The following is a 27,245-nucleotide window of genomic DNA, read 5'->3' on the forward strand; positions in this document are numbered from 1 at the left end:
CCATGAAAGATTGCGAGCTTGTGATTCGCCAATATTCAACTACGCATAACAGGACCACTCCCAGTCCGCGAACTGAAAATAACCACTGAATTGATGTTATTTTGCAATATAATACACGATTCACAGTACGTGTGTATTATGCTGAGTCAACGACAAAAGACACTGATAAACAAAGAAAAGTATGTTGATGCTGCGTCTCCGACTATCATAAACCACTGTCAATTCTCTCAAAGACAAGCAAATAAGAACAGCAATGAAAATCATGCAGTGAATCATCTCAACCATGAAGCCTGCATTCTCAGCCAACAACAACCGTCAGGCCAGTCCGTAGATGCCATTGCCAGACAAAATAATTTCTCCCAAATGGTACCCTATTCCCTATATAGTGCACTACATTTGACCAGAGCCCTATATGTCCTCTTCAAAAGTAGTGCACTAAATAGGAAATAGGATGCCATTTGGAACCTAAAGAGAGACCCACGAGTCCATCCTACTCACTTCTCCCTCATCCACATGATGTCACCCCTGCCCTAGTCCCTCACCACACAGCATCCCAATGCAAATAACAAATGTCAAAGTAAAATATGGTAGAAATAAACAGGATAAAGACAATATTCGGATACCACCCCACAGTGCACTGCTGACCATCTCAATGCAGATGACTCATTTCAAAGCCAACGTGGTATAGCAAGACACAGTTCAGATACAACTTGGATACAGCTTCATTTTATTTACACTGAAGGCACATAGCATGTGTTACGAACATTATCAATACAAAATAACAAAAGACAGTAAACATTTTCAAGCATCCGTGTTATCGTCTTTCATGTATTTCTTTCCACACAACAGAAAAACCTACATCAACATATTTCATATCTAATAACTCTGTGTACCCAATATAGAACAACTACAACAGGTAACACGGCAAAGACTGTACCTCATAATAAACAACCCACACATAAATCTACTTAGAATACTGGATTAATTCTCAAAGAGCTACCATTTACATAAAAGCACTTTGTTAACATCATTTTTGTTTCGTCAACAAAAGTTTCTTTGCTCCTACATTTTGACAGATGTGTGGACCAAATGAACAAAATGGAAGTGACGGACAAATCTTTTTCTCGTAACGATAAATAATAAAACATAAATAAATGCCTGCATTTTTCTCTTAACTTTTTCTTCCCTTCCTCTTACGAATATCATGTATGTACTTATAAGCCACTTAAGAAATACTGCGAGGGTGCGAGCGTGTGTTCTGTGTGTAGGAAAATACGCAACAGGAATGCACATAAACAAACAAAAAAAACCTCTAAACTAAAACATCATCTTTCCGTATTGCATTAATGGAGTTTTGTGCAATAAAGTGCTGACAAAGAAACACCGTACTTTAATGACACTTTTTGATTTCAAAAACACAACTTGAAATTGATTTGGGGTCTTATTTCTGTTCATACATGTAAAAAAAAAAAATACATAGAAGATGACTTCAGAATGTATTGCAAAAGTATGACTTTGTCTTTGCTGTAAAGAACAACTGAATCGCGGCCATTGTTATCTTAAACAAGAATAAAATAGTTTTGGGTCCTGTACACGGCATTACAGAAAACTAAGTCTTCACTGTGTGAAGGACTTGTACACACAAATACAGTGGGCACCAGCGTTAGTGGGAGCAGTTGGCATTGTACCATAATAACGAAACAGCAAGTTTACAGTGCAAAGAATATCTATCGACTTTCAAACGGATACATTAGAATGACAGCACCTTTCAAAGTACTTGGGATAACGGCACTAATCCTTTGTAGACAAAACTTACTTCACATGAAGATGCACTTCCTCACTCTCAGCCACACGATTGGTTCCTAATTAATCAACTACTTGTATAAAGCACAGGAGGTTGGTGGCATCTGAATTGGGGAGAACGGGCTCCTTTGTAATGACCGGAGTTGAATGATATCAAATAAATCAAACGCGTGGTTTCCAGATGTCAGATGCCATTCCATTTGCTCATTTCCTGCCATTATTACGAGCAGTTCTCCCCTCAGCCGCCTCCTGTGGGATTCAAGTGGATAAAGCTAATTGGGCTCTGACATTCTCTACGTTCCCTTGCTGTGGTCCATTTCAGACTCCACAGAGACATACCACTGTTCACAGTCATACAGAGAGTTCGGCCCATTCCCATGCTTTACCCAACTTTCGAGAACACCACCATTTTGCTGTCTCCAATAAGTCCTATAGCGCATCTGAAAAAGGCACCGTATTCCCTATAGAGTGCACTACTTTTGACCAAAGCCGTGCACCTATATAGGGGAACGAGGGCCATTTCGGACACAGCCCTATTCTCCAGAGTGAGCTTCCAGATCTGCGATGAGAACATTTCCATCGGAGTCTGTGGCCTGGGAACTAGTATGTCTGTAGTACGCGTTTCCCAGGGACGGCAGTCTGCGGAAGCGCGTCACGTTCCTCTTGTAGACGAACCAGAGCGCCGCCACCAGCACGGCGAAGATCAGCATGGCCACCAGGACTGCGGCTGGGATGATACCATGGTGCAACCCTGGAAGAGACACAGAGGGGTGAGTTTACTGGCCATGGAAGGCTCTGTTAGTCATGGTAGAGGCTGCTCCCAAGATACCCTGAGATGCCAAATTATTAGAATGCTAATGAGAAAAACAGCATAACTGTTAATAGCCTCAATTAAATACCTACCATTTAGTGGCGCCACTTCTACCTCCGGGATCATATCTGCAAAGAAGGCGATCTGTTTAACTTGACTGATCTATAGAATACATAAATGTACACTGTACAAACGCATAACACAAAGCTAGTGAGAGGCTAGTGAGAGGCTGCACTTACACAGGTAGCCCAATTCTGATATTTATTTCAAATATTGGCAAAAAGATCTGATTTGATTGGTCAAAATACCAATTATTGGCAAACGATCTGATTTGATTGGTCAAAAGACAAATCAGTGGCAAAAGATCAGACTTGGGCTGCCTGTGTAAATGCAGCCAAAATGTCTCTACTCCACCTGAGTTAGTTTTGCAGACAAAGCCCAGTCTGTCAGTGCACTGAGAGAGGAGCCACATCCCATCAGACACCCTGGTGGACACACAGGTGTCTGCTGTCAACAGGCTGGGGTCTGGGGCCCTGAAGTTCCAGTTGGAGTAGTCCACAGGAGAACCATCGAGCCATGCCATGGAGCCCGCTAAATCGGACCAGACAAACATGTTTAATAAAGAAGTTGTGAATTGGTTCATTCGACCCCTCTCCTTCCACCCTACAACTCTGCCCCAGGTCATTGCTGTTTTTTTCCCCCGGTGCTTCTATCAACTCACCAGCTAAAACACTAAGTCAATAAATAGTATCAAAATACTACTTGAAAAATGTTGAAATTCATTATGTTACTAACCCTATTAAGCTGTGTCTTATCCCAGTTCTGTCCGAAGGACTTACATTGCCTGTCTTTTGCCAGCTGTTGGTTTATATTGCACGCCAAAACCAGCAAGCTGCTTATTTTGAAGAGAGGAAACTTGGGGAAGCATGTGCTTACTGTCAGTGTTGAAGAACATCCCCAGCCAGACGGCTTGATGTGGGAAGCCATACGACCACAGCTGCTCCAGGACAAACCTGTTTTCCGTCTCTGTCTGTATGGTCAGGACCTCTGACGTGTTCGCTGGAAGAGGGAAAAACCCACCAAACCTTCATTATTACATGTATATTACTGAGCATGAAGAAGGCAATTCTCTGTGAATGTTTTGCCCCCTCAGATCTATAGCTACAGTACAGTATTAGCTACTGGAATGGAGCTAATACATGGATCCTATAGGGGGAGCTCTCACCAAACATTACATTATGGACAATCACAACAGGGAGTCATCACAAGGGAATTCCCATTGAGAGAGATCCATTAGATCCTTGATCCATCCTAGCATGAGACCTAATTGGCTCCATGGTGTACTGGACACTTACCACAGTAGGATGAAGTTGCTGAACTAAGGACAGTTTTGCAATTTCCCCTTATGTGCTAAGGTTAGAATTTGGGCAGGGGAAACTGATCCTAAATCTGTACTTGAGGGCAACATCTGTTGCTGTACCTTTGTGTTTGCAGTGCTCTCTGGCCTCCTCCAGGGTCAGTCTCTGGACCACGGGCTCAAAGCTGTAGCAGCTGGCGCCAAACCTCACCCACGTCGATGGACACACAACCTCGTAGGTGGTGAACGCGTTACTCTCTACGGGATTTTTTTTATTTTTAGAAAAGCAGCATTGTGCATTTGAAACTCTCGAGGATTGACTAACAGCACAGCAAGCTTTAGTAGCCACTGTTTTATAATGTGCTAGGAACCCAGGCTATACTCACTAGGTGGCGGGACATGGCACAGGGCTCCCTGGAGCGGCATCTCACAGTCGGCCCTCCTCCAGCCCCCGGTGACGTCCATGTACACACAGTCCCCCAGGATGAAATCATCATCATCGGCCGCAACCCAGTGGGTGAAGACCGTGTCACTGCCATCAGACCACTGGTAGTTGATCCCATCCTGTAGGAACGTACAGTCACAGGCAGGGAGGAGGTGACACACACTCTCAGGGCGAGCCTACGTTGCTAAGGCGGGTTGCTAAGGGAGATGACGGGTTGTAGGTCATGTCATGCAACGGAGCAGAAAGAGTAGAGGGAGGCAGGTTCGGCTTGGGGGAAGTGTGGTGTTTATAGACCAATGTGTCTGGCATTGTGTAGAGCGCTGTGAATCAATTCTCTCCTTTCCTGTCCTCATTCCATATTTCACGAGCAAGACATTCCTTGAGTCTATGGGATCCTTGGATCCACATGTTGTGAGTGGCTTAGAATTCCTCCCAGCCGGGTTTGGTGGTTGAGGAAAACTACTCCCATACCGTGTGAGTGAAGCACAAAAATGCGCCCCAAATGGCACCCCGTTCCCTACATAGTGCACTACATTTGACCAGAGCCCTATCGGTCCTGGACAAAAGTAGTGCACTATAAAGTGAATAGGGTGTCATTTGGAACGCAAAATAGTTATGCATGGGCTGTGGGTCAGGAGGAAAGCTCTGGGGAGCACACTGGACAACTGCAGTGATGGGATAAGTTACCGTTTGATAAATACCTCTGTCACAGGATATTAGCTGTAAGACATATATTGGTATATAAACACCAAATATACAGCGTGTTCAGAAAGTATTCAGATCCCTTGACTTTGTTAAGGCCTTATTCTAAAATTGATTAAATTGTTTTTTTCCCCCTCATCAATCTACACACAATAAAAAATGGAAACATGACATTTACAAAAGCATTCAGACCCTTTCCTCAGTACTTTGATGAAGCACCTTTGGCAGCGATTTCAGCCTCGAGTTTTCTTGGGTATGACATTACAAGCTTGGCACACCTGTATTTGGGGAGTTTCTCCCATTCTTTTCTGCAGATCCTCTCAAGCTTTGTCAGGTTGGCTACACAGGTATTTTCAGGTCTTTCCAGAGATGTTCGATCGGGTCCGGGCTCTGGCTGGGCCAGGACATTCAGAGACTTGTCCCGAAGCCTGTCTTGGCTGTGTGCTTAGGGTCGTTGTCCTATTGGAAGGTGAACCTTCGCCCCACTATGAAGTCCTGAGCGCTCTGGAGCAGGTTTTCATTAAGGATCTCTCTGTACTTTGCTCCGTTTATCTTTCCCTCGATCCTGACTAGTCTCCCAGTCCCTGCCGCTGAAAAACATCCTCACAGCATGATGCTGCCACCACCATGCTTCATTCAGGTTTTCTCCAGACGTGATGCTTGGCATTCAGGTTAAAGAGTTCAATCTTGATTTCATCAGACCAGAGAATCTTGTTTCTCATGGTCTGAGAGTCCTTTAGGTGCCTTTTGGCAAACTCCAAGCGGGCTTTCATGTGCCTTTTACTAAGGAATGGCTTCCGTCTGGCCACTCTACCATAAATGCCTGATTGGTGGAGTACTGAAGAGATGGTTGTCCTTCCGGAAGGTTCTCCCATCTCCACAGAGGAACTCTGGAACTCTGTCAGAGTGACCATCGGGTTATTGGTCACCTCCCTGACCAAGGCCCTTCTCCCCCAATTGCTCAGTTTGGCCAGGCAAGCTGTAGGAAGAGTCTTGGTGGTTCCAAACTTCTTCCATTTAAGAATGATGGAGGCCACTGTGTTCTTGGGGACCTTCAATTCTGCAGACATTTTTTGGTACCCTTCCTCAGATCTGTCCCTCGACACAATCCTCTCGGAGCTCTACGGACAATTCCTTCAACCTCATGGCTTGATTTGTGCTCTGACATTCCCTGTCAACTGTGGGACCTTATATAGACAGGTGTGTGCCTTTCCAAATCATGTCCAATGAATTGAATGTACCACAGGTGGACTCCAATCAAGTTGTAGAAACATCTCGAGGATGATCAATGGTAACTAGATGCGCCTGAGCTCAATTTCGAGTCTCATAGCAAAGGGTCTGAATACTTATGTAAATAAAGTATTTCTGCTTTTTATTTTTAAGAAATGTGCAAAAAAGCTCACGCTTTGTCATTATGGGGTATTGTGTAGATTGATGAGGAACAATTATTTAATCCATTTTAGAATAAGGCCGAAACATAACAAAATGTGGGAAAAGGGGAGGGGTCTGAATACTTTCCGAATGCACTGTATTCACATAAGAGTTGTAGAAATGGGAATGCGTGTATGTGAATAGAAAGTGCCCAAATGGGACATAGGCAGGCCCACTTTTGATTGGAGGAGATCAGATACATTTGGTGATGATATGGTGCAAGCATGCTGTGAATAGTCACAGAGATGAAATCCCCATGCTTTGAAAGAATAACATGGACTGGAGAGGGAGAGAGCGACAACATCCGAGTAAACAGACTGTCAGATGCACGTGGTCTCAGGCATTTCTGTATTTACAGCATTACTACATTGCGGCCATGCTGTTTATAGAAGACCTCTAGCTAGTGCTCTTAGTTGTTTCCTTGCCGTGACGGAAATCTACTGCACACACTCCTAACATCATCAAAGGTCAATTCATGCCACAGACCAACTTTGACGTGCTTGTTAACGAGCATTATCTACACGCACGCACGCTCACACGCAGACACACACACACACAGACACACACACACACAGCACAGGCAGGTAGCAGTACTTAGCAATATAGTATAATACATACGTCTTGACTATACAGTCCAATCCAGTGGGGGAATGCCAATCTATTGACAAGGACAGTAAGGAAAGCCTGGTGGAAGGGGTCGGTAACGCTCACCAGCTCAGACTCAGACTCTAAGCACATATTCAGCGCCTCGTACCAGCTCATGTTGCCACGGGCAACCCTGTATCTGTGGTTCTTGTACTCAATATTGTCAGGGAGAGGGTGAAGGTAGGAGTGGGATGGGGGTTTAGTTGTGTCTGTTGCAGGGAAAGAGAGAGGGAGAGGAAAAGATCAGAGAGATTGTTTCAGGGAGAAGCAAAGGCATGGATTCGACCCAAAATCAACAGAAACACTCATTTCATTGTTCAACAATTCCTGAAGGGGATTTCTCTCAGTGAGCAGACTCAACGGGGTGACATTTTGAGAGCACAAAATTGGAAGCTATAACCAAAAACAACAGTTTCATGAATGAGGTAATACAGACCTGATTGGTTATATATCTCAGTCCTGGGCTCTGAAAATAGGCCCCAATGTGTCTGAATGAGGGGTGAGCGAGTGACACAGAATGCATGAAGACAGAGGGGAGTCCTACCTTGGGGTCTCTGACAGACAAAGCCGTATCCACTTTCTGTGCACCTCTCGTCGAACCACTTCCCTGTCAGGTGGAAGTTGTGGTTGTTGGAGAGCACCGTGCACAGAGGATCGTCCCCGCCCAGGGGCCCGCTCAGCCACTCATCCTGCAGAGGAGGGGCGCCCCCCCCCCACACACACACACACACACACACACACACACACACACACACACACACACACACACACACACACACACACACACACAGAAAGGTACACAGACACACACACAAACAACCCCCCTCTAATCAATACACTATACAGAGAACATCACCAAAGCACAAAGACAATATCTGATGTTTTATTTAACCTTACCGTCAGAGGGTTCTTGGGTTCTACAGGGGACCAGTTGGTGTAGCTGACAGGTTTCCCATTGGTCCATTTCATGGTGTCCTCATCCCGTAGACCAATCCAAACGCCCACTGTACTGCCCTGGAGCAGCATGGTGATGTACGCTTGCTCGATCTCGTCTTGGATGGCGACCAGCGTGCCTTGGAAAGAGGAGCAGATAGACTGGGCGTCTCTCCAGCTCTTCCCCTCCTCAGAACTGTTGGGGAGGTGCAGCAGGAGACACTACCAGAAGACACACAAAACAAAGGGTGGAAATCTAGCAAGGTTTTCGTATAGTTCCACCAACTAGATTTTCCTTGTACGAGGTGAAAGAAAAATGACGTATTTAACTGATCTATTTGATATTAATAGTTAACAATTCATATTTAACTAATAGTAGGACATTTCTGTCCTACTAGTGTCTGTGTTTTCATGGGCTCCACTCTAGTTCCCTGCAGCTAATCTGGGCGTATTGTCACTGGAGATGGCTTGAGCTGACAAATGAGTTAATAGACAAGAATGTGTTTTACTAGAGAAATCTTAGGAGTAGAACAATCCCTCATTGTCTCGATATCACTCTTGCATCTGGGTAACTAAGCCAGGGTGGGGTTAAGACAACAACCCACATGCAGATAACGACAGGATGAACCCAGAGTGGCTTATGATGCTCCTTGGTCTGCATGAGGGGGTGTTGAACCAACCATGACTGAGCATTGTTAGTATATATAGTACAATGCATTTGTGTAAAGGTAAGGTTACTTGGTCCAACACTCAAGGGTGTGGGGTCGAGCAGCTTCAATATTGCAATAATTAAATCAATATTAAATAAAGATGATTGTTTGAAAAAAAGTCTCTCTCAGTACTGAATGTCCACGACAATGGTCAGATGGCCAAGAGAAACTCAAATCAAATCAAATGTTATTGGTCACATGCCTAGACTTACCCAGACTTACCTACGAGACCATTCCCAACAATTCAGAGTAAAAAAGTAAGACAAATATTTGCTAAATAAAAAAGGAAATAGTAACACAATAAAAACATGGGAGATGAGGTGAACCTTGTGTCCGAAGTAGAGCCATCTCTCTGGACAGCCTCCGATGTAGTGAGGCTCTCTGGGAATCTCCACCACGGACACGGTCCGGCGCTTACATACGTGAGCATGGAGATCGCCACACTCACCCGCCGACCACTGACCTGTTGGTCGCAACACGTCAAAGAGAAGTCAGTCGTGGTGTTTTGTGTGTGTGTGTGTGTGTGTGTGTGTGCCTGTGACCTCACCTGAGATAGAGGACATGGTCACACACTGTTTCTGTTTCACTGGGGCATCATGGGAGCTTCCTTCTGCCCAATTCTGATAATCCACAGCGGACTTATCACTCCAACTGCACACAAACACACACACACACACACACACACACACACACACACACACACACACACACACACACACACACACACACACACACACACACACACACACACACACACACACACACACACACACACACTCCTATTACACCCCCCACACTAAAGAGACAGCATAATCCATTGAGTGTGAGGTAAAATACAGCATTGAATAAACTACAAAAAAAACGCACCTGAACTCTTCCCTCACGAGGTCTGTGGACAGCCCTATCCACCAGTCAGTCGACCCCAGAGAGAGCTGAGAGAAGCAAGAGATGAAAAGGAATGCTTAGCTCACTCATTCAAGACCTATTACCGTCCTTCTGCATTCTGCCCTCGCTCCAGTGAAGGGTCAGCCATTCAGCCTCTTTCACGCCACGAGAGCCCATTCAACCCCTCTCCTCAGCCTTGGCCTCATTCAGCCACTCTCCTCAGCCTCATTCAGCCCCTCTCCTCAGCCATGGCCTCATTCAGCCCCTCTCTTTGGCCTTGGCCCCAGCCTCTACTGTTTTATCCACAGCTCTGTCCTTTTTACAGCCTTCAAAAGCCTCTCCACCAGAGGGCCCTTCAGTTTGATCCAAGACGCTGAGCTGTAGTCAAACAAGGCCCTTTATTTTATTCCGAATGTGTGAATGTGTCGGCGTGTGTGTAAGAGAGAGAGTGTGTGAGGGCACTTGTGTGTGAACTGTGAATGTACAGGCGCGTGTGGGATTGAGGGCGCTCGTGTGTGAATGTCTCGGCTGGCGTGTGTGAACTCGTGTCGGCTTGTGTGTGTGTGTGTGTATATACAGACCTTCCCCATGCGCTCTCTGATGAATCGGAGCTCCTCTTTAGAGTGGACAGACAGCAAGTGGGCGCCCATCATCATACAGGCCAGGTTAACTCCCTCCCAGGGAAAAGGCTGCTTGGCCAGCAGATACTCTGCTCCTCTGTAGAACACCCAGGGCTCGTTCTCTACAGGACGGAGGAAGGTTACACAGCCCACAATCACACAGTCCCTCTCAGAGTTACAACTGCAATTGATATCACAATTAAGCATGTAAATGAATGCATAATAACTCAATATAATACATCAAAAATGTCAAATATAACAAAATACATCAAAACGAATACATTTACTTACGGTCGCTATACCAGTAGGGTTTGTTCAGCTCCATACCTATCGAGACAAATAAGACAGACATTCTTATTGATAAACCTTTCAAATCTATAAGGATCCATCAACAAGCAACTTTGAGATTTCAAACGTTCCATACATGATAAAGGCAGCCCCCCGCACCTCTCTGATTCAGAGGGGTGAAATGCGGAAGACACATTTCAGTTGGATGCGTTCAGACCAGGTATCCCCCTTTTCCCTTTACTGTATATACAGTGCCATTGATGTTAGAAGAGGTGAGTCCCCCCACCTTACTATCCCTTACAGAAAAAACACATGGATTCACATGAAATGTACATGTTGTCACGGTAACTTCACACGAGATCACGTGATCACATGAAAACATGTGTTTTTGGAACAGGTCGCGGGTTCACGTGAAATTCGTGTGTTTTTTTCTGTAAGAGATGTACTGTAGGCAGAAAGGCTTTATATCAATCCAACCCATTAGTTATTATAACAGTGATTACCTCTGGGAACCTTGCAGATCCACTCGTGCTTGGTGTCGCAGGGCTGTGGCAGGAGGGCGTTGGTCAGGTCGCTGTACACGGCACAGCTATGTCGGTCATCCTCCTCGTTCTTATCCTCTACGAAGGAGGACACCACGGGGGTGCCGTCAGACCACTCCCAAGCTCCTGCTGACTGGGGGTCTCTCTTATTCAAGCCCACCCAGAACCAACGACCCTCTGTTCTGAAAAAGTGGAAGAGTAGAGAGAGAGAGAGAGACAGGGAGAGAGAGAGAGACAGAGAGACAGATAGACAGCGAGAGAGAGACAGAGAGACACAGAGAGACACAGAGAGACAGACACACACAGAGAGAGAGAGAGAGAGAGAGAGAGGCAGAGAGACAGACACACAGAGAGAGAGAGAGAGAGAGAGAGGTGCAGGTATTTTAGAAAAGGTACCGGTATTTCCTGAAGAAAATGTGTGTGCTTGATTCCCTGGGACAACACAGTATTATAAAAAGGGAAAAACAGAGGTGTAGGCTATAAAACACACTAACTAACCCATCAAACATGGACTGGAGGAGTCCTTTGACGAAGACCTGATCCTTGTAGTGGTGGAAGCTGGCCAGCTGAGCTCCTAGAGCCTGGCAGAAGAAGTCAGCGTCTTCCCACGACCGCTTCATCAGGACCTTCTCGCTGTGGAACGCCTGAGGACCACAGTCAACAATGACACTACGTCGCCTTGACTACAGCATCTCCTTTTCTGCGTTGGTTTTTAAGTGACAGCTAATGGGGCAACCTCTATTTTTTGGAGAACTCCAGTGATCATGTCATACTCTGGTAGCATAAGCATTGCTTTTCACAACAAGTTAATAACTGAGGAAGACAGGAGAAATACAGGAAAAGAGATAGGGGAGAAGAGAAGGAAAGGCAGATGACCTTGTAACAGTGGAGCAGGCCGGAGTGTGATTCCCAGCCTGGAGGACAGGGGGCGTAAGCGTCAATATGGACTGTAGGGAACAGGACCTCCTGGTAACCACTGACGCTCTGTTTACACACTGAGAAGGCCTTCTGGGATTTGCAGTCCTTCACTTCCCAGTGACCCAAGGCCTGGCCGCCTGTCATAGCCACACAGCCACCTGCACTGACTAGAGAGGAGAGGAGAGAGAGAGAGAGAGAGAGAGAGAGAGAGAGAGAGAGAGAGAGAGAGAAAAAGAAAGAAAGAAAGAAAGAGACAAACAAACCAACCAAGAAAGAAAGAAAGAAAGAAAGAAAGAAAGAAAGAAAGAAAGAAAGAAAGAAAGAAAAAGAGAGAGAGAGTGAGAGAGAGACAAAGAAAGAAAGAAAGAAAGAAAGAAAGAAAGAAAGAAAGAAAGAAAAAGAGAGAGAGAGTGAGAGAGAGACAAAGAAAGAAAGAAAGAAAGAAAGAAAGAAAGAAAGAAAGAAAAAGAGAGAGAGAGCGAGAGAGAGACAAAGAAAGAAAGAAAGAAAGAAAGAAAGAAAGAAAAAGAGAGAGAGAGCGAGAGAGAGACAAAGAAAGAAAGAAAGAAAGAAAGAAAGAAAGAAAGAAAGAAAGAAAAAGAGAGAGAGAGCGAGAGAGAGACAAAGAAAGAAAGAAAGAAAGAAAGAAAGAAAGAAAGAAAGAAAGAAAAAGAGAGAGAGAGCGAGAGAGAGACAAAGAAAGAAAGAAAGAAAGAAAGAAAGAAAGAAAGAAAGAAAAAGAGAGAGAGAGCGAGAGAGAGACAAAGAAAGAAAGAAAGAAAGAAAGAAAGAAAGAAAGAAAGAAAGAAAGAAAAAGAGAGAGAGAGCGAGAGAGAGACAAAGAAAGAAAGAAAGAAAGAAAGAAAGAAAGAAAGAGACTGAGCTGTGAGAAACAGATCCACAACGCCAAGCTAAGCAGGCATTGGTGAGAGTGTTAGCACCACGGTATTTTATTAACTAAATGATGGGAATTCTACTTCAAAGTCCTCCTGCCACTTCACCATAGCAACAGCATGATTAACGATGCTCTCGCACTGAAGGAAGCTGAGATTGTGAAACCTAAATTACACTTCAACTCATTAATCATAGGCAGCATCCCAAATGGTACTCTATTCAGCTATTCCCTTCACAGTGCACTACTAAAGTAGAGCACTACATAGGGAATAAGTTGCCATTTGGGACTAAGCCACAGTGTGAAGTGAAGTGAAGGGGGGGCGAATGAAGGACACTAGACAGCCGACACATCCACCTGGGGCTAAACTAACCCACAGCTATGGCTGTCTTTCTGTCTTCTGTTCTGTCTGTTCTGTCTCAGCCCTATTGCTGTCTAAGTGGAGCTGGTCTGTGTGATGGAGACCACATGCCAGTGGGGAAGAGAGGGAAGACTGTTGACAGTGGAGTGGTCTGGGAGAGCAGAGGTGAATGGAGGAAACACTCAGTCCACTACGACAAAACAGTGGTGTTTACACGGGAGACTATTGTTTATTGACACAGGGTAAGTTGAAGTTTGTCCCTATCCACTGATCCAGGGTCAGATTGGTTTCCTTACCCTACTGATTAGAGAGCCGTTAGAGCCGTTAGTATACATTGCTGGGTAATCTGACCCTGGATCTGTGGTTAAGGGGCAACTTCTACCTGGAACATAGAGTATAGGAATCTACAGCCCACCCCACCACGTCTCCCTTCCCTACCTGGCTGATGCCTGTTCCAGTTTGTATAGAGCAAGGGTAGGGTGGATCCGTTGTGTCCCCCCAGCCAGCTGTACTCTCCTTGGTTACCCTGGTCCTGTAGGGCCGTCCAGTAAAAGACGCTACCGTTGGCCCCCATCTCACTCACCAGGCTGTTCAGAAAGGCCTGCTCAAACCTGCCATGGAGAGAAATCAACAATCATTCATAAGAATGTATTCTTGTCACTATGAAATATGGGAGTTCCCATTTAAGGTGTGCAAGAAATGGTTAAGATGAGAAGTCCAAGTCAGAAATCAGACCTGTTTTCCACTGTGACCAGAGGAGCCTTGCAGTAGTAACCCTTGACAGCGTCTTCATAGCTCTGCTCGTGGCTCGTCACCATGTAGCAAGAGCGGCCCTTCCGCTTCCAGTCCTGTGGGGAAGAGATACAGATGTGGGATCTTAATTTGAGGCAGTTTGCTACAGCAGGAAAATAATCCTGCACAACAGCAGGAAACGTGAATTTTTATGTGGATTGTAATCAAAAGAGATTGTCTGTAGGGGTTGATCCATTTATTTTTTTTGTTACGGCAAGTTAAGTCTGAAATTAAAGTGGAAATGACAAACTTTGCAAACCTTTTTTAACCTCGAATACACTACAAGTTCGCATTTCCTGCCGTGCAGGTACATGCGAGGGAGCCAACGAGTGATCGAATGAAGATCCTACGCCTGTATCTCAGTTTGATTAAATTAATAAAAAAACAAATGCAAAAACATTATATGCGTGAATGTTTCTACCGCAGACACCATGCAGGAGTGAGAGCAGCCAAGACAATGCGCTGAATATACTGGAGGAGATCGACTAGAGGTGGGAGCCAGACTCACACATTACTCCATGTCTATACACACAGACACCTGAAAGGAGTCTGGGCCGGTGGACAAGAATAGCAACAAGCTCAGGAGAGCCGGGCCAAGCTGACTGGATTGGGTTACACTCCAAACATTCTGGCAGTAAGAGCCTGCATAGTTTGGAATTAGCAGTAGACGGCAGTGGCTAATACAAGCAAACACACGTGGAGGATTGGGGTTACGGGACCGGAGGGTGGGGGGTTAGGGCTATGACTGGGCCCATCTGTTAGGACTGGAGGGGGCTTGGGGAGGGGGCTTTGGGAAGTGTCTTAGGGACAGGAAGTAGTAGTGTTTTGACAAGTGTCCTACATTTCACTCCCACCTCCCCATACACACTTGATGACCAAAATCAGCCAACACTTGCCGACACGTGCGTGTAGAAGAAATGAACACCAGTTCCTCCGCAACGAAGGAGATTCTCTCTTTATGTTGTCAAATCCCTTTCCAACTGAGGCCGTTGTCAATGAACACAGCTCGGGTGATTGTGTGAATTTCACAACGTGGCCTGAATATAATCAAATACAGTCTCTGAAAAAAGTCTTTATTCTGTGATGTCCCATATTTTTTAGTGCCTATTGATACTACACCTCCAGGGCGATTTCCTGTCCGTTTTAGGACATGGTGAGCAGGGAAACTGCCCTTATGAGTCAATCTGCTTATGTCCTCGTAAACAGAGGTCACAACACCACATGACAGTCAGACAATACGTCATCTAGCTGTTGAATCAGCTCATTGTACTGAATGCAGAGCAGACTCGCCCTAAGCAGGGATCTGAAGCCAACCAGGCACTTTCGCTGTAATGCTAATGCATGTCTGGATATGTGGAACGCCACTATTCTGACCACACAGCATTCCACGGATCCTCTGTCTGACAAAGGACGTAAGGAATCAACAATGCATGGTGCCATGAAGTTCTTCTGGAAACAGTTGGGTTAGGATTGATAAGAGAGCTATGTTGAATTTCAATTTCACCTTCCATGGATATGGCAGATATGCATTCTTCTGCTCAGGGCTAGGATATCTTGTAGGGTTTCTTATCAGATCATCTATGTGTGTGTGTGTGTGTGTGTGTGTGTGTGTGTGTGTGTGTGTGTGTGTGTGTGTGTGTGCCTACCTCAGGACAGCCCTCGTCCCATGCTTCAGTGGGGAGTAGGGACAGAAGTCCTGCTCTCCTACACACTGCAGGGAGCTTCTCATCGCATGGTGCCAACAGCCAGTTCCCCTCCTAGGACAAACACACACATATTTGAGTCATTTACTATATTCAGTCAAATAAAGATGACGAACCAACAGCAAGCTGTAGTCATCCGTGAAAAGGATTCAGTTGACTGTACCGTTAGGTCAGTCTTGGCACAGAGCTGACTGTTGCTATGGGTAGGATGGTGCATGTGCCAGAGAGTGAGGTCGACTGGGGAGCCGTCTGACCACTCCACAGCTGAGGACGATAGCTTCTTTATCAGGCCGATCCACACTTCTGAGCCAGACCCTGAGACTACAGTACACACATATATGTAAATGTATACACACATACACACATATACACACATATACACACACACATATACACATACACACACACACACACACACACACACACACACACACACACACACACACACACACACACACACACACACACACACACACACACACACAACATACTTAGTTGATTTGTCAACGTGAAAAAACAACTACCTAAAAGACAATACCCTTCCATAATCCTTTATGATGTCCACACTATCCCAGAACAGAGAACACACTATACACCGTCCCATGATCCTTTATGATGTCCACACTATCCCAGAACAGAGAACACACTATACACCGTCCCATGATCCTTTATGATGTCCACACTATCCCAGAACAGAGAACACACTATACACCGTCCCATGATTCATTATGATGTCCACACTATCCCAGAACAGAGAACACACTATACACCGTCCCACGATCCTTTATGATGTCCACACTATCCCAGAACAGAGAACACACTATACACCGTCCCATGATCCTTTATGATGTCCACACTATCGCAGAACAGAGAACACACTATACACCGTCCCATGATCCATTATGATGTCCACACTATCCCAGAACAGAGAACACACTATACACCGTCCCACGATCCTTTATGATGTCCACACTATCCCAGAACAGAGAACACACTATACACCGTCCCATAATCCTTTATGATGTCCACACTATCCCAGAACAGAGAACACACTATACACCGTCCCACGATCCTTTATGATGTCCACACTATCCCAGAACAGAGAACACACTATACACCGTCCCATGATCCATTATGATGTCCACACTATCCCAGAACAGAGAACACACTATACACCGTCCCACGATCCTTTATGATGTCCACACTATCCCAGAACAGAGAACACATTATACACTGTCCCATGATCCTTTATGATGTCCACACTATCCCAGAACAGAGAACACACTATACACCGTCCCATGATCCTTTATGATGTCCACACTATCCCAGAACAGAGAACACACTATACACCGTCCCATGATCCTTTATGATGTCCACACTATCCCAGAACAGAGAACACACTATACACCGTCCCATGATCCATTATGATGTCCACACTATCCCAGAACATAGAACACACTATATACCACATACTAGAATATAGAACCCCAGATCCAGACTCACCGTTAGCCAGCAGGCCCAGCAACAGTTCTACATCAGATAGCGAGTGTAGGCTGGTGAGGTTGGCCCCTACGGAGTTACAGGCAGTGGAGGAGTCCTCCCAGCTCCCTGCCTCAGCCTCTGCCAGGGCTTTGTAGCAGTAACGGTTGTGGGCCAGCCAGCCCTCGGAACACACCGTGCGGTAGTACTGCCAGTTATCTGGGGGCGGTTGACGGAGAGGAAAGGAGACGAGAGGTAACGGTCCAATTCAGTACAAAAACATTAGCACCTGTCATTCTAAGATTTAGGGGTAAAGAGAGAAAATGCCCAAGTATTTGGTATTTGGTATTTTATTAGGATCCCCATTATACTTGATACTCTTCCTGTGGTCCACACAAAACATGAAACATAATACAGAATGACATAATACAGAACATCAATAGACAAGAACAGGCACACATAGCCTACATATCACTGCATACACACAAAAGAGTAATCTCGCATTGCCACTCTTCCAAGTGACGTTCATCACTCTGGAGAAATATAAATGAAGGAAAGTAAATGGAAGTTCGGTCCTAGGTGGAAACATTCTCAAATGGAGGTGTACTACTTATGAACTTGTCTAATAAGAACGCTCATCCTCCCTTTTAAAACATTTCCAGTGTCATGCCTACTGAATCGTACCCAACCTATGTTTTCTGTTATAGCCCTGTTATAGCCTAGCGTGGAAGAAGCCGAGGTCAAGAGTTCATGTTCCAGGTGGAACCCAGCTGTTGAGCTGCTAGCTGGAGCTCCTCTCCCATTCTATTCGTAGGATCATTCAAATGACATCACTCACTGGGAGTGACTCAGAACTTCTACTGTCACAGGGATAAATAACAAAACTTCTACTGTCACAGGGATAAATAACAAAACTTCGACTGTCACAGGGATAAATAACAAAACTTCTACTGTCACAGGGATAAATAACAAAACTTCTACTGTCACAGGGATAAATAACAAAACTTCGACTGTCACAGGGATAAATAACAAAACTTCTACTGTTACAGGGATAAATAACAAAACTTCGACTGTCACAGGGATAAATAACAAAACTTCTACTGTCACAGGGATAAATAACAAAACTTCTACTGTCACAGGGATAAATAACAAAACTTCTACTGTCACAGCGATAAATAACAAGACTTCGACTGTCACAGGGATAAATAACAAAACTTCTACTGTCACAGCGATAAATAACAAGACTACTATCAGGAAAAAAAACATCCAAGCTGTGCCCAAATGCTGACCTGTTAGAGAAGGTTTTTTAGTACCCTTCAACAGTTCTTGATGGGAAGAACATCGTTTTGGAACATTACAGGTGGATAATTCACCAGACAGCTCTCGAGCCAGACAGAAACAATTGAGTCATCCGTATCAACCAAAACAAACAGCCAAACGTTGCTCATGGTTATGCAGTTTGACCTATTGGAAAGGGCTGTTCAGAACTGTTAACAAGTCCTAGTTGGAGACTGTGTATAAGAACATGACAAATGGGATAGCTCACCAAGCCCTTTTGAGCCAGACAGAGACAGCTGACTCAAGGACCAAACACAACCAAACTCTGTGCATCAGTCCCAAATAGCACCCTATTCCCTACATAATGCACTATTTTTGACCAGAGCCCTGTGAGCCCTGGTCAAAAGTAGCACACTATATAGGGAATAGGGTGCTATTTGGGATGCAGATGAATCATTCCCTAAGCCCTAGAGCCAGACGGACCTTTTGATCAGCCTCTACATGTAATCACCACTTATAAACCACAATGTGAAGAGGTTACTATGAATCTGACAGTAGCTTGCAGGCAGCTCGGTGGCAAGTCAAATTCTGTACGTCATATGACAGTACACCTACTGTAACATAAATGCAGTATCAAAGCAAGTACTGTGTAATAACACACAGTACAATACCTTAACATATACTGTATTATACTGTAACAAAAAAAAAGTGAACGCTAACGTAATCGGAATGAATGAATGAATGGATGAATTCATGAAATTCATTGAGGGGAGGGGGTTTCTATTTCACAGCATTTTACAGTAGCAAGCAGGTTGGCTGCTAGGTAAAGTGTTTACACATTCCAGTATATGAATTACAATTTGGTGTTTTATATCACGTGTACTTCTAGAGGCCTTAACAAAGGCTTCCAAACTGGCAGTGACTGTAATGTGTCCCCTTCTGTATCTGTCCCCGACTGTGGGGCACTATAACCACATAGGAGTTAAACTGATACAGCATTCTCACTTCCAGGTGCAACAAACATAGTATTTTACAAGGCATACCTCAGAATATGTTAATTAGCCAGAAACAACAGTACCATGCACCAACTAGTGGCCAAAATATTTTTGGCGCTCCAAAGCTTAGGTACAGTACTGTATTCTGTGGGTTTGAATTACAGTACCATTTCGAAATACAGCAATTCTATGCCCTGCCCACAACACTTTCACACAATGCACCATCATTAACAGTATGCTGCAGCAAAACATTTCAGAGTATTTCACTGTTGAAAATACCCCAAATTACTGTATAATTGACAGTTTTATGTTACAGTGCAGATTATGAATCATTTCTTGTAGTACAATGGCTGAGCACTAAGGCAACAATAGACTGAGTGCCAATCTGTTTGTGCTATCGTGATAACTCTCTGTCACTCACTGTCATGACAAACACTGTTTTGAACAAACAGATAGGGGACCAGGTTAGGGCCACAATATGAAACATATAGGACCATTGACGTCTTACCTAGAGGCTCAGCTCTCCTGGTGTCATTGGGGGTCTTCTTACAGATGTAGGGTAGAGCAGACTCACAGGACAGACTCTGCCACTGGTGCCCCCCCGACGCTGAGTTATACACTCCACACTGCCTGTTGTCCTGCAGAGGGCTGGATGATAGGCCTGGGAGAGACCAACACAGGGAACGGGGGAGTTACAGGTAGAAAGGGAGAAACGTTGGCCTAGTTTCAAACACACATTTCTGGCTCCCACCACTGCTACAGCAGGAACTTCTTGATTCTCCCCGCTGAGATCCAAATGGACTGGACCGGTCTGAGCAAAATGGCCAGAAACTCCACTTCAGAGGGCTACATGAAGCTATTACATCTTATTACTAACGCTAATGCTGTTCATTCACATCTTAAAGGAGGAATCTGGGCCTTGGAGTGGGAATGAAAAGTTTGTAGAGCAGCCCAAGTCTCTTACCTGAGGTGAAGTTAACCAAGGCCAGAGGAGCTCCATCAGACCACTGCCACCCTGTTCTCTCACTCAGGTGGTTCAGTCCGATCCACACCATCACCCCCACGTCAGCCAACCGCTCTGAAAGACACAGAACCACACGCATGAACACCACTAACTCTGGTCAAAACGTCTTGTACTTTCTCCAACCTGAATAACAAAAACTATGAGCACAAGTCCGTTTTAAGGCATAATACCGCACCCAAGAGTTTATAGTTTATACAGTTTATACAGTATGTGTAGCTCAGACCATACCACCCACCTTGTCTCCTTTCCTGACTAAAAGTTCAAATAAAGTTTTGAATGTTTAGATAGAACTATTAAATATAGTGATAAAATAGTTTTATGTACCTCTGATGTACATCTGTTCAGTGAGGTCAGTGATGCTGAGTAGACTTCCTCCCTGGGCCAGGCAGGAGGCGTGGGCCTGGCTCCACGTCAGGATGGTGTACAGGTTGAACTGGTAACACGCACGGCTCTCCTGGTTCGAGTCCCAGAACGTATCGCAGCTCAACTCTGGAGGCAGAGACAAAGACATTTGAATATTATCATGGATGTGTTGTATCGAGAGAGAAAAAAATCGATCAAACCCACACTGTACAACAATACTGTTTGTGTGTGTGTGTGTGTGTGTGTGCATCACCTTGACTGGGACAGAAGCCCCATTTCTCATCCTGGTCGTATCGACTGGTGGTGGCACACCAGCGATGGTGGTCCTCGCGCCCCTCTGCCGTGCACTCCGAGTACCACTTGTTGTTGTATTTGAACGGCAGGGCACAAGGCATGCCGTGGGCATTACCCAACAGTGTGTGGATCTCTACAGAGAAAAACATTGTCACCACCACCTTCTTTGGGCTCATGTTCACGGTTATAGAGTGAGTCAGTCTGTTTGTTTTCTTATGTAAGGGATGAGCAGCATTTGCATGGCTGCATCAATATCAAACCAACTGTGTCTCAATGAAACTGTCTGTGTAGAAAGAGTTCAGTCAGTGCATGTCACTACTATAATATCCTATGTATGCTAGTGGTGCGGGGGTTGACTCATAACCCGCAGTCCCCCGCGGTTATATCCGCAGGGCGGGTGGGTTTAGTGTCATGAAATATTGTGTGCATGGAGGACGGGTGGATGGCCGGCGGGCTGAATGAAGAGAAAACGATGCATTAAAAATCCATCAATGTCTCATCCTTATGCAACTCAAATGTATAGGCTACGATGAGGTTGGTCTTGTATTTGTTTTATCTGGCGTTAGTGCGTAGGCTAGCCTAGGCCTAAACATTACGGCCTAACCGTAGAGCGCCAAAAACACACCGATTGCCAAATGCTTTTTTGGAAAAATGTCGGAGGGAACTGTCTAGGGAACTGTACTGTTCAGATAGGTTAAATGTGATAGCAGCTGACCTGGACACTGACTGTAGGTCGAGAACTTCTCATAGCCTAATAATATTAACTTCTGCAAAATGAATTATTTATTGCAGTAAAACGATACACCTATAGTGACGGGGGGGGGGGGGGGATCGATACGGTTACATATCGGGATACTATTTTTGACGATTTATCGTATAGTAAGCAATATTTTTGGAACGGTATTGAATTGCAATACATATAAAACCGTGGGAATCGCAGTACATGTCGTATCGAGGAGATCAAAGACCTGGCAGTGCGGTGGCAGGACAACAACCTCTCCCTCAATGTGAGCAAGACAAAGGAGCTGAGTGTGGACTTCAGGAGAAGGAGGGCCGAACAGGACCCCATTAACATCGACGGGGCTGTAGTGGAGCGGGTCGAGGGTTTCAAGTTCCTTGGTGTCCACATCACCAACGAACTATTATGGTCCAAACACACCAAAACAGTTATGAAGAAGGCACGACAACACATTTCCCTCCCCAGGAGACTGAAAAGATTTGGCATGGGTCCCCAGATCCTCAAAATATTCTACAGCCGCACCATCGAGAGCATCCTGACCCGTTGCATCACCGCCTGGTATGGCAACTGCTCGGCATCCTAGGCGCTACAGAGAGTAGTACGTACGGCCCAGTGCATCACTGGGGCCAAGCTTCCTGCCATCCAGGACCTACAGTATATACTAGGTGGTGTCAGAGGAAGGCCCAAAAACTCCAGTTACCAAAGTCATAGACTGTTCTCATAGACTGTAAGCGGTACCGGAACGCCAAGTCTAGGTCAAAAAGGCTCCTTAACAGCTTCTACCCCCCAAGACATAAGACTGCTGAACAATTAATAAAATGGCCACCCGGACTATTTACATTGACACACCCCCACTTTGTTTTTACATGGCTGCTACTCGCTGTTTATTATCTATGCATAGTAACTTTACCTCTACCTACATGTACAAATTACCTTGACTAACCTGTACCCCCGCACATTGACTCGGTACCGGCACTCCCTGTAGCCTTGTTATTGTTATTTTATTGTGTTACTTTTATCAAATGTTCTACTTTAATTTATTTAGTAAATATTTCCTTAACTCTATTTCTTTAACTGCATTGTTGGTTAAGGGCTTGTAAGTACGCATTTCACGGTAATGTCTACACCTGTTGTATTTCGGCGCAGGTGACAAATATAACTGGAAATGATTTGATAATAGCATATTGTGAAGTCCCTGGCAATTCTCAGCCCTAACATCAAGTGTAAACAGGAGTGGAGAAATATGATTTATTTCATTCAGCATCTTGAGAGAATGAATGCGCAGTTAGGAACCGTCTGTAAAGGTGCTATCTTTATCAGCATAACAGAAACTGATAGAATTTCAACCACATAGAATATGCATCCAAAACTAACTGAAATCTTATCAAAAACATGTTGGGTCATTTTAACAGCTTTGAATTTTCTTAAAACCGATCAAAAATTGCATTTTCTCCCCGGTCCCTAAATGTCTTTGCTCTGCAAGAGCAGCAGAAACAGAAGAGAACAGAGAAAACAAACTTTATCGATGTCAACTACATTGCTGCATTTATTCTATAAATGTATGACATTATTCTGACGAGCAATGGTTTATTTAGTCTTCTAGGGCAACAAGTAATGACAGAAGAGAAGCTGCACATATCTAATTACAGACAAGTTCCTTGACTGAAAAATAGTCTACCAAAATGTAAGTTAATTATAAGCAATGACATATGCCTATCTAAAAAGGCCTGTCAAAAAAATCGTTCCACCTTCTCTGACTGTACAGCGCTTTTTCTATATTTGCGGCTTAGGGTTGCGAGCCTCAGATTTTCAAATTTATCATATATAGTCGGGCGGTTACGAATGGGTTATTAGCAATTGCGGACGGGTGAACAAACAGCTGACTCACGCATTACTAATGTTGACTACTTACCCTCATAAGGATAGGCACATGGCCCCTCCCCCGGTGTAGAGTACCTCCGCCACTGATGATAACTGGCCCTCTTGACCACCACCAGGCGTCCAGCCACGGACAGCTTCAGCTGGGACGCCCCGTACAACGTATTCCCATTGCACCTCCACCACAGGGTCCGGAGGGGTGAGTCACACTCGAAGGTGCCCAGGGGCTGGGTGGAGTCGCTGATGTTCAGGCCCAGACAGAGGCTGCTACCCAGATTGAAGAGGCGGTGGCGAGACACCCACTTCCACAGCATACGGCGGGTGGGCCTCTCACAGCTCTCCAGGACCAGGTTAGAGGAGGAGGAGGAGATGCAGCGCTTCAGCTGGGTACTCTCCATGATGAACAGACCCTTGTCTGGGAATAGAGGGATTGATGGGTGGAAATGTAGGGTAGTGGGGAAGAATAATAGCATCTTCTGCTGTAAACTTTACTATGCTCTCCACGACACCAATATTGGTGTTTGAGCACTAAAAGTCCCTGTCTTAAGGCATGCTTCGGTTCTGCTGGACTGAACGAGTGTGTTCGCATATTAAAAGACCTTTGCTTGAAAAACGAGAAAAGGTACTGTTTGTCCAACTTGAGAAGCCATAGCCAGTATACACTTCCTCAAATCAGTCAGAATTCATTTAAAAAAAAATTAAAACATCTGTCATTAATTTTGACGTTTTTATCGAGATCTTAGTTGCGCAATTTTAAATCTAACTGTGATGTTTGGTGCAGTATTTCTCAAGTAAAAAAATGCCATGAATACGAGTCATCTATTGTTGAATGGCAACTAACACTTTATTGAAGAATCCCTACAGTTGACCAATGACAGATGATGGGGCGTAGACTTCGGTTCCAAACTTCGGCATGCCTCGAGAAACTGTGTGCGACCAATCGAAAAAAACGTGCCGAAAACAAAAACGCACAAAAAAAATCACAACTGATCTTCATAATATATGCACGTATTGTTCCGAACTGTTAATTGTTCAGGGGCCTATCCGTGTCCTATACACATGTCTGAAACAAGTGCGAATTTTTATAGGCTGCTAAAAATTACTATAACAACATTACCACTAGGCTAGATTGTCATATCCGATAAACATTTAAAGTTCAATGAGACTGGAGACTGGAGTTTAGGTCATGGACAGGCCTACTCTCTGTGCCCAACCAAATAACATATTTGAGCCTGTTTATCTCTCTCTGTGTGTATGTGTGCCTAGTTAAATAAATGTTAAATTAACATAAAATAAAAAAATGTGTGTCCTCCCGTCATTCCTTTGGCATAATTCCATGACCCAATTTGAGCTCTCTCCTGTCTATACCAGGGAAACATGCCATCTACAGCCTACAGTTGCTATACTGTGCAAACAGTATATCCATGGTTACCTGTACCTGACCCTAATCTGTCCGTCCCTCTACCCATAACAGCATCAACGTTGATGTTTTATTCTTTCTGACCTTTCCAATCTGCATCAGAAGATGGTCACACGATGAGTCCATTCATTAATTGATCATGCATAAAAAAAGGGCAAAATGTTCTTAGTACGAAACCATTTTGCAGTACTCCCAGATGACACAACAATTCAACTATATTTTCTTATATTGTTTATTGTATTTTTCCATAATCGAAACCGAGAATAATACAATGCATCTCGCCATGCATCCAGCGGCGCAGCGCTGTAGCCTACAGAAGCCTTATGCAAATATCTTGTCTTGCACATACAGTATACCACACTTGCGTACACAGGAGTCTTTCTTATTGTAGACTTTCTTGTCCTGACTTGAATGACTGACCTATCATTTATAATTATTGAAATAAAACGGAATAGTAGGCTACTAGTGGACACATTTTGATGTCCGATGCAGTCTGAGTTGAACTTACTGTAGAGTTCGGAAAGATCTTTTTTCTCCAACACCACATCGTCTTCAATCACACAGTCGCAGCTATTCATAAAGACTATTGCAAAGATTAACAAGAGCACTCCTGGAGATTCTGTACAGCGTGATAAATATACTCTCATTTCGACGACAAGTTGCTGAATAAAAAGGCAGGAGTTCGAACATTCCGTGGTTGTTTTTCTCCTGAAAAACTTTCCGAAAGTTTGGGTAATCGCGACGTCACGGCCCAAGGTCTCTGCGGGGTAGTAAAGGCAGCATAGACTACATTTCTTCCAGACAATTTTTGGGCGGGGGTCGGCTTTTATGGTTTTTACACACGTTTTAGAAGAACATTAATAGTCTATTTCAAATAATACTCAACAATAGGTTTACATCATTTACACTCAACGATAACAAATAAAAAAATGACGAAGCTGATGATGTGGCAACAACTCAAAAGTTCAACTTTATTTTTGCGCCATAAAGTTAATTAAAGTTAATCAACTATTCTTCTCAAAATGATTCCAATCAAGATTACACAATTCAAGGCTCAGCCTCGACTCAAAACCCAAAGCAAAACATTCATAACACAAAAAAACATGAAACATTATTGCAGTAGTATCAAGCCTACTCAGCTTATTCTCAGTTTTAGGCTATCTATGTCCCAACCCAAAGTCTATGAAAAAAGTAAAGATGTAGGTTCTTAATTTGAGCCAGTTTGCTACATCAAGAAAATAACCCTGCAGCAACCAGAAATGTAAATTATTATGTGGATTACAATTAATGGACAAATCTGACATTTCAAAGTGGAAATTACAAACTTCAGAAAACTTTTTAAACCTCAAATACACCACAAGTTTTGCATTTCCTGCATTGCAGGAAAGTTCTCCTGCAACAGGGTGATCAAATTAAAATCCTACATCTGTAACAACCTAAATGGGAAAATCCAGTGTTCAGTTCAGCAGAGCGTTTGTACCAAAGACAACTTCAAGAGCAGCAAAATCAAAGTAATTTAATGTAGAGATGATTCATAGCTAGACATTCCATTGTCTGTCTGCTGATATGAGATAGCATCCCTGAAGAAGATCCAGACCTTATGGAGTGATACAATGTTGCACATTGTGGTGATTACAATTTGTCCTTACACCACACACATACACACACACACTTGCATGCACATGCACGCACGCGCACGCACGCACACACACACACACACACACACACACACACACACACACACACACACACACACACACACACACACACACACACACACACACACACACACACACACACACACACATAGATAGATAGATAGATACTATACAACATAAACATCTCCACAACTGCCCTAACGGACTTCCAGTGCACTCAACTGCTGGTAAATATTTTACATATACAAGCTGATGTCATCATCAGTAGCCATCCATTGA

At 44.3% G+C, this 27,245-nt stretch overlaps 2 protein-coding genes across 7 annotated transcripts in view; both read right to left on the reverse strand.

Moving 5' to 3' along the window:
• Positions 1–710: 710 nt before the first annotated feature.
• On the reverse strand, positions 711–26,248 carry LOC110497101 (secretory phospholipase A2 receptor). Its single transcript, XM_036952315.2, has 28 exons — positions 25,817–26,248; positions 23,923–24,303; positions 21,231–21,404; positions 20,939–21,103; positions 20,555–20,668; positions 20,099–20,251; positions 17,342–17,536; positions 16,002–16,159; positions 15,782–15,892; positions 14,079–14,191; positions 13,782–13,954; positions 12,049–12,257; positions 11,671–11,816; positions 11,134–11,354; positions 10,634–10,669; positions 10,304–10,464; positions 9,705–9,769; positions 9,385–9,488; positions 9,164–9,300; positions 8,092–8,349; positions 7,739–7,883; positions 7,168–7,403; positions 4,358–4,535; positions 4,095–4,229; positions 3,551–3,673; positions 3,029–3,205; positions 2,707–2,742; positions 711–2,554 (listed from the first exon to the last, which is right to left on the reverse strand). The coding sequence occupies exons 1-28, from the start codon at positions 25,953–25,955 to the stop codon at positions 2,337–2,339; spliced, it is 4,461 nt and encodes a 1,486-aa protein (XP_036808210.2). The 5' UTR covers positions 25,956–26,248; the 3' UTR covers positions 711–2,336.
• Positions 26,249–26,250: 2 nt separating this feature from the next.
• The window catches only part of LOC110495862 (integrin beta-6), a 20,797-nt gene continuing 19,802 nt past the window's right edge, over positions 26,251–27,245 (reverse strand). For all 6 annotated transcript variants that reach the window (XM_036952317.2, XM_090208138.1, XM_021571356.3 and 3 more), the window contains one exon: positions 26,251–27,245. This exon is cut by the window's right edge. In XM_036952317.2, the coding sequence (XP_036808212.2) occupies positions 27,228–27,245 (18 nt within the window). In that variant the 3' untranslated portion in view covers positions 26,251–27,227.

This window comes from Oncorhynchus mykiss, chromosome 18 (genome assembly GCF_057628025.1).
Source record: "Oncorhynchus mykiss isolate SJ-2025 chromosome 18, ASM5762802v1, whole genome shotgun sequence".
Lineage (NCBI taxonomy): Eukaryota > Metazoa > Chordata > Actinopteri > Salmoniformes > Salmonidae > Oncorhynchus > Oncorhynchus mykiss.

What these genes read in the sequence shown, in the direction of transcription:
- LOC110497101 (XM_036952315.2), bottom strand. Translation starts at nt 25,955, where the DNA reads ATGAGAGTATATTTATCACGCTGTACAGAATCTCCAGGAGTGCTCTTG. An exon ending in CTGGAACAGGCATCAGCCAG is followed by an intron (nt 12,258 to 13,781) that starts GTAGGGAAGGGA and finishes TCTCCTCTCTAG; the next exon opens with TCAGTGCAGGTGGCTGTGTG. An exon ending in CTCCAGTCCATGTTTGATGG is followed by an intron (nt 11,355 to 11,670) that starts GTTAGTTAGTGT and finishes CCACTTTTTCAG; the next exon opens with AACAGAGGGTCGTTGGTTCT.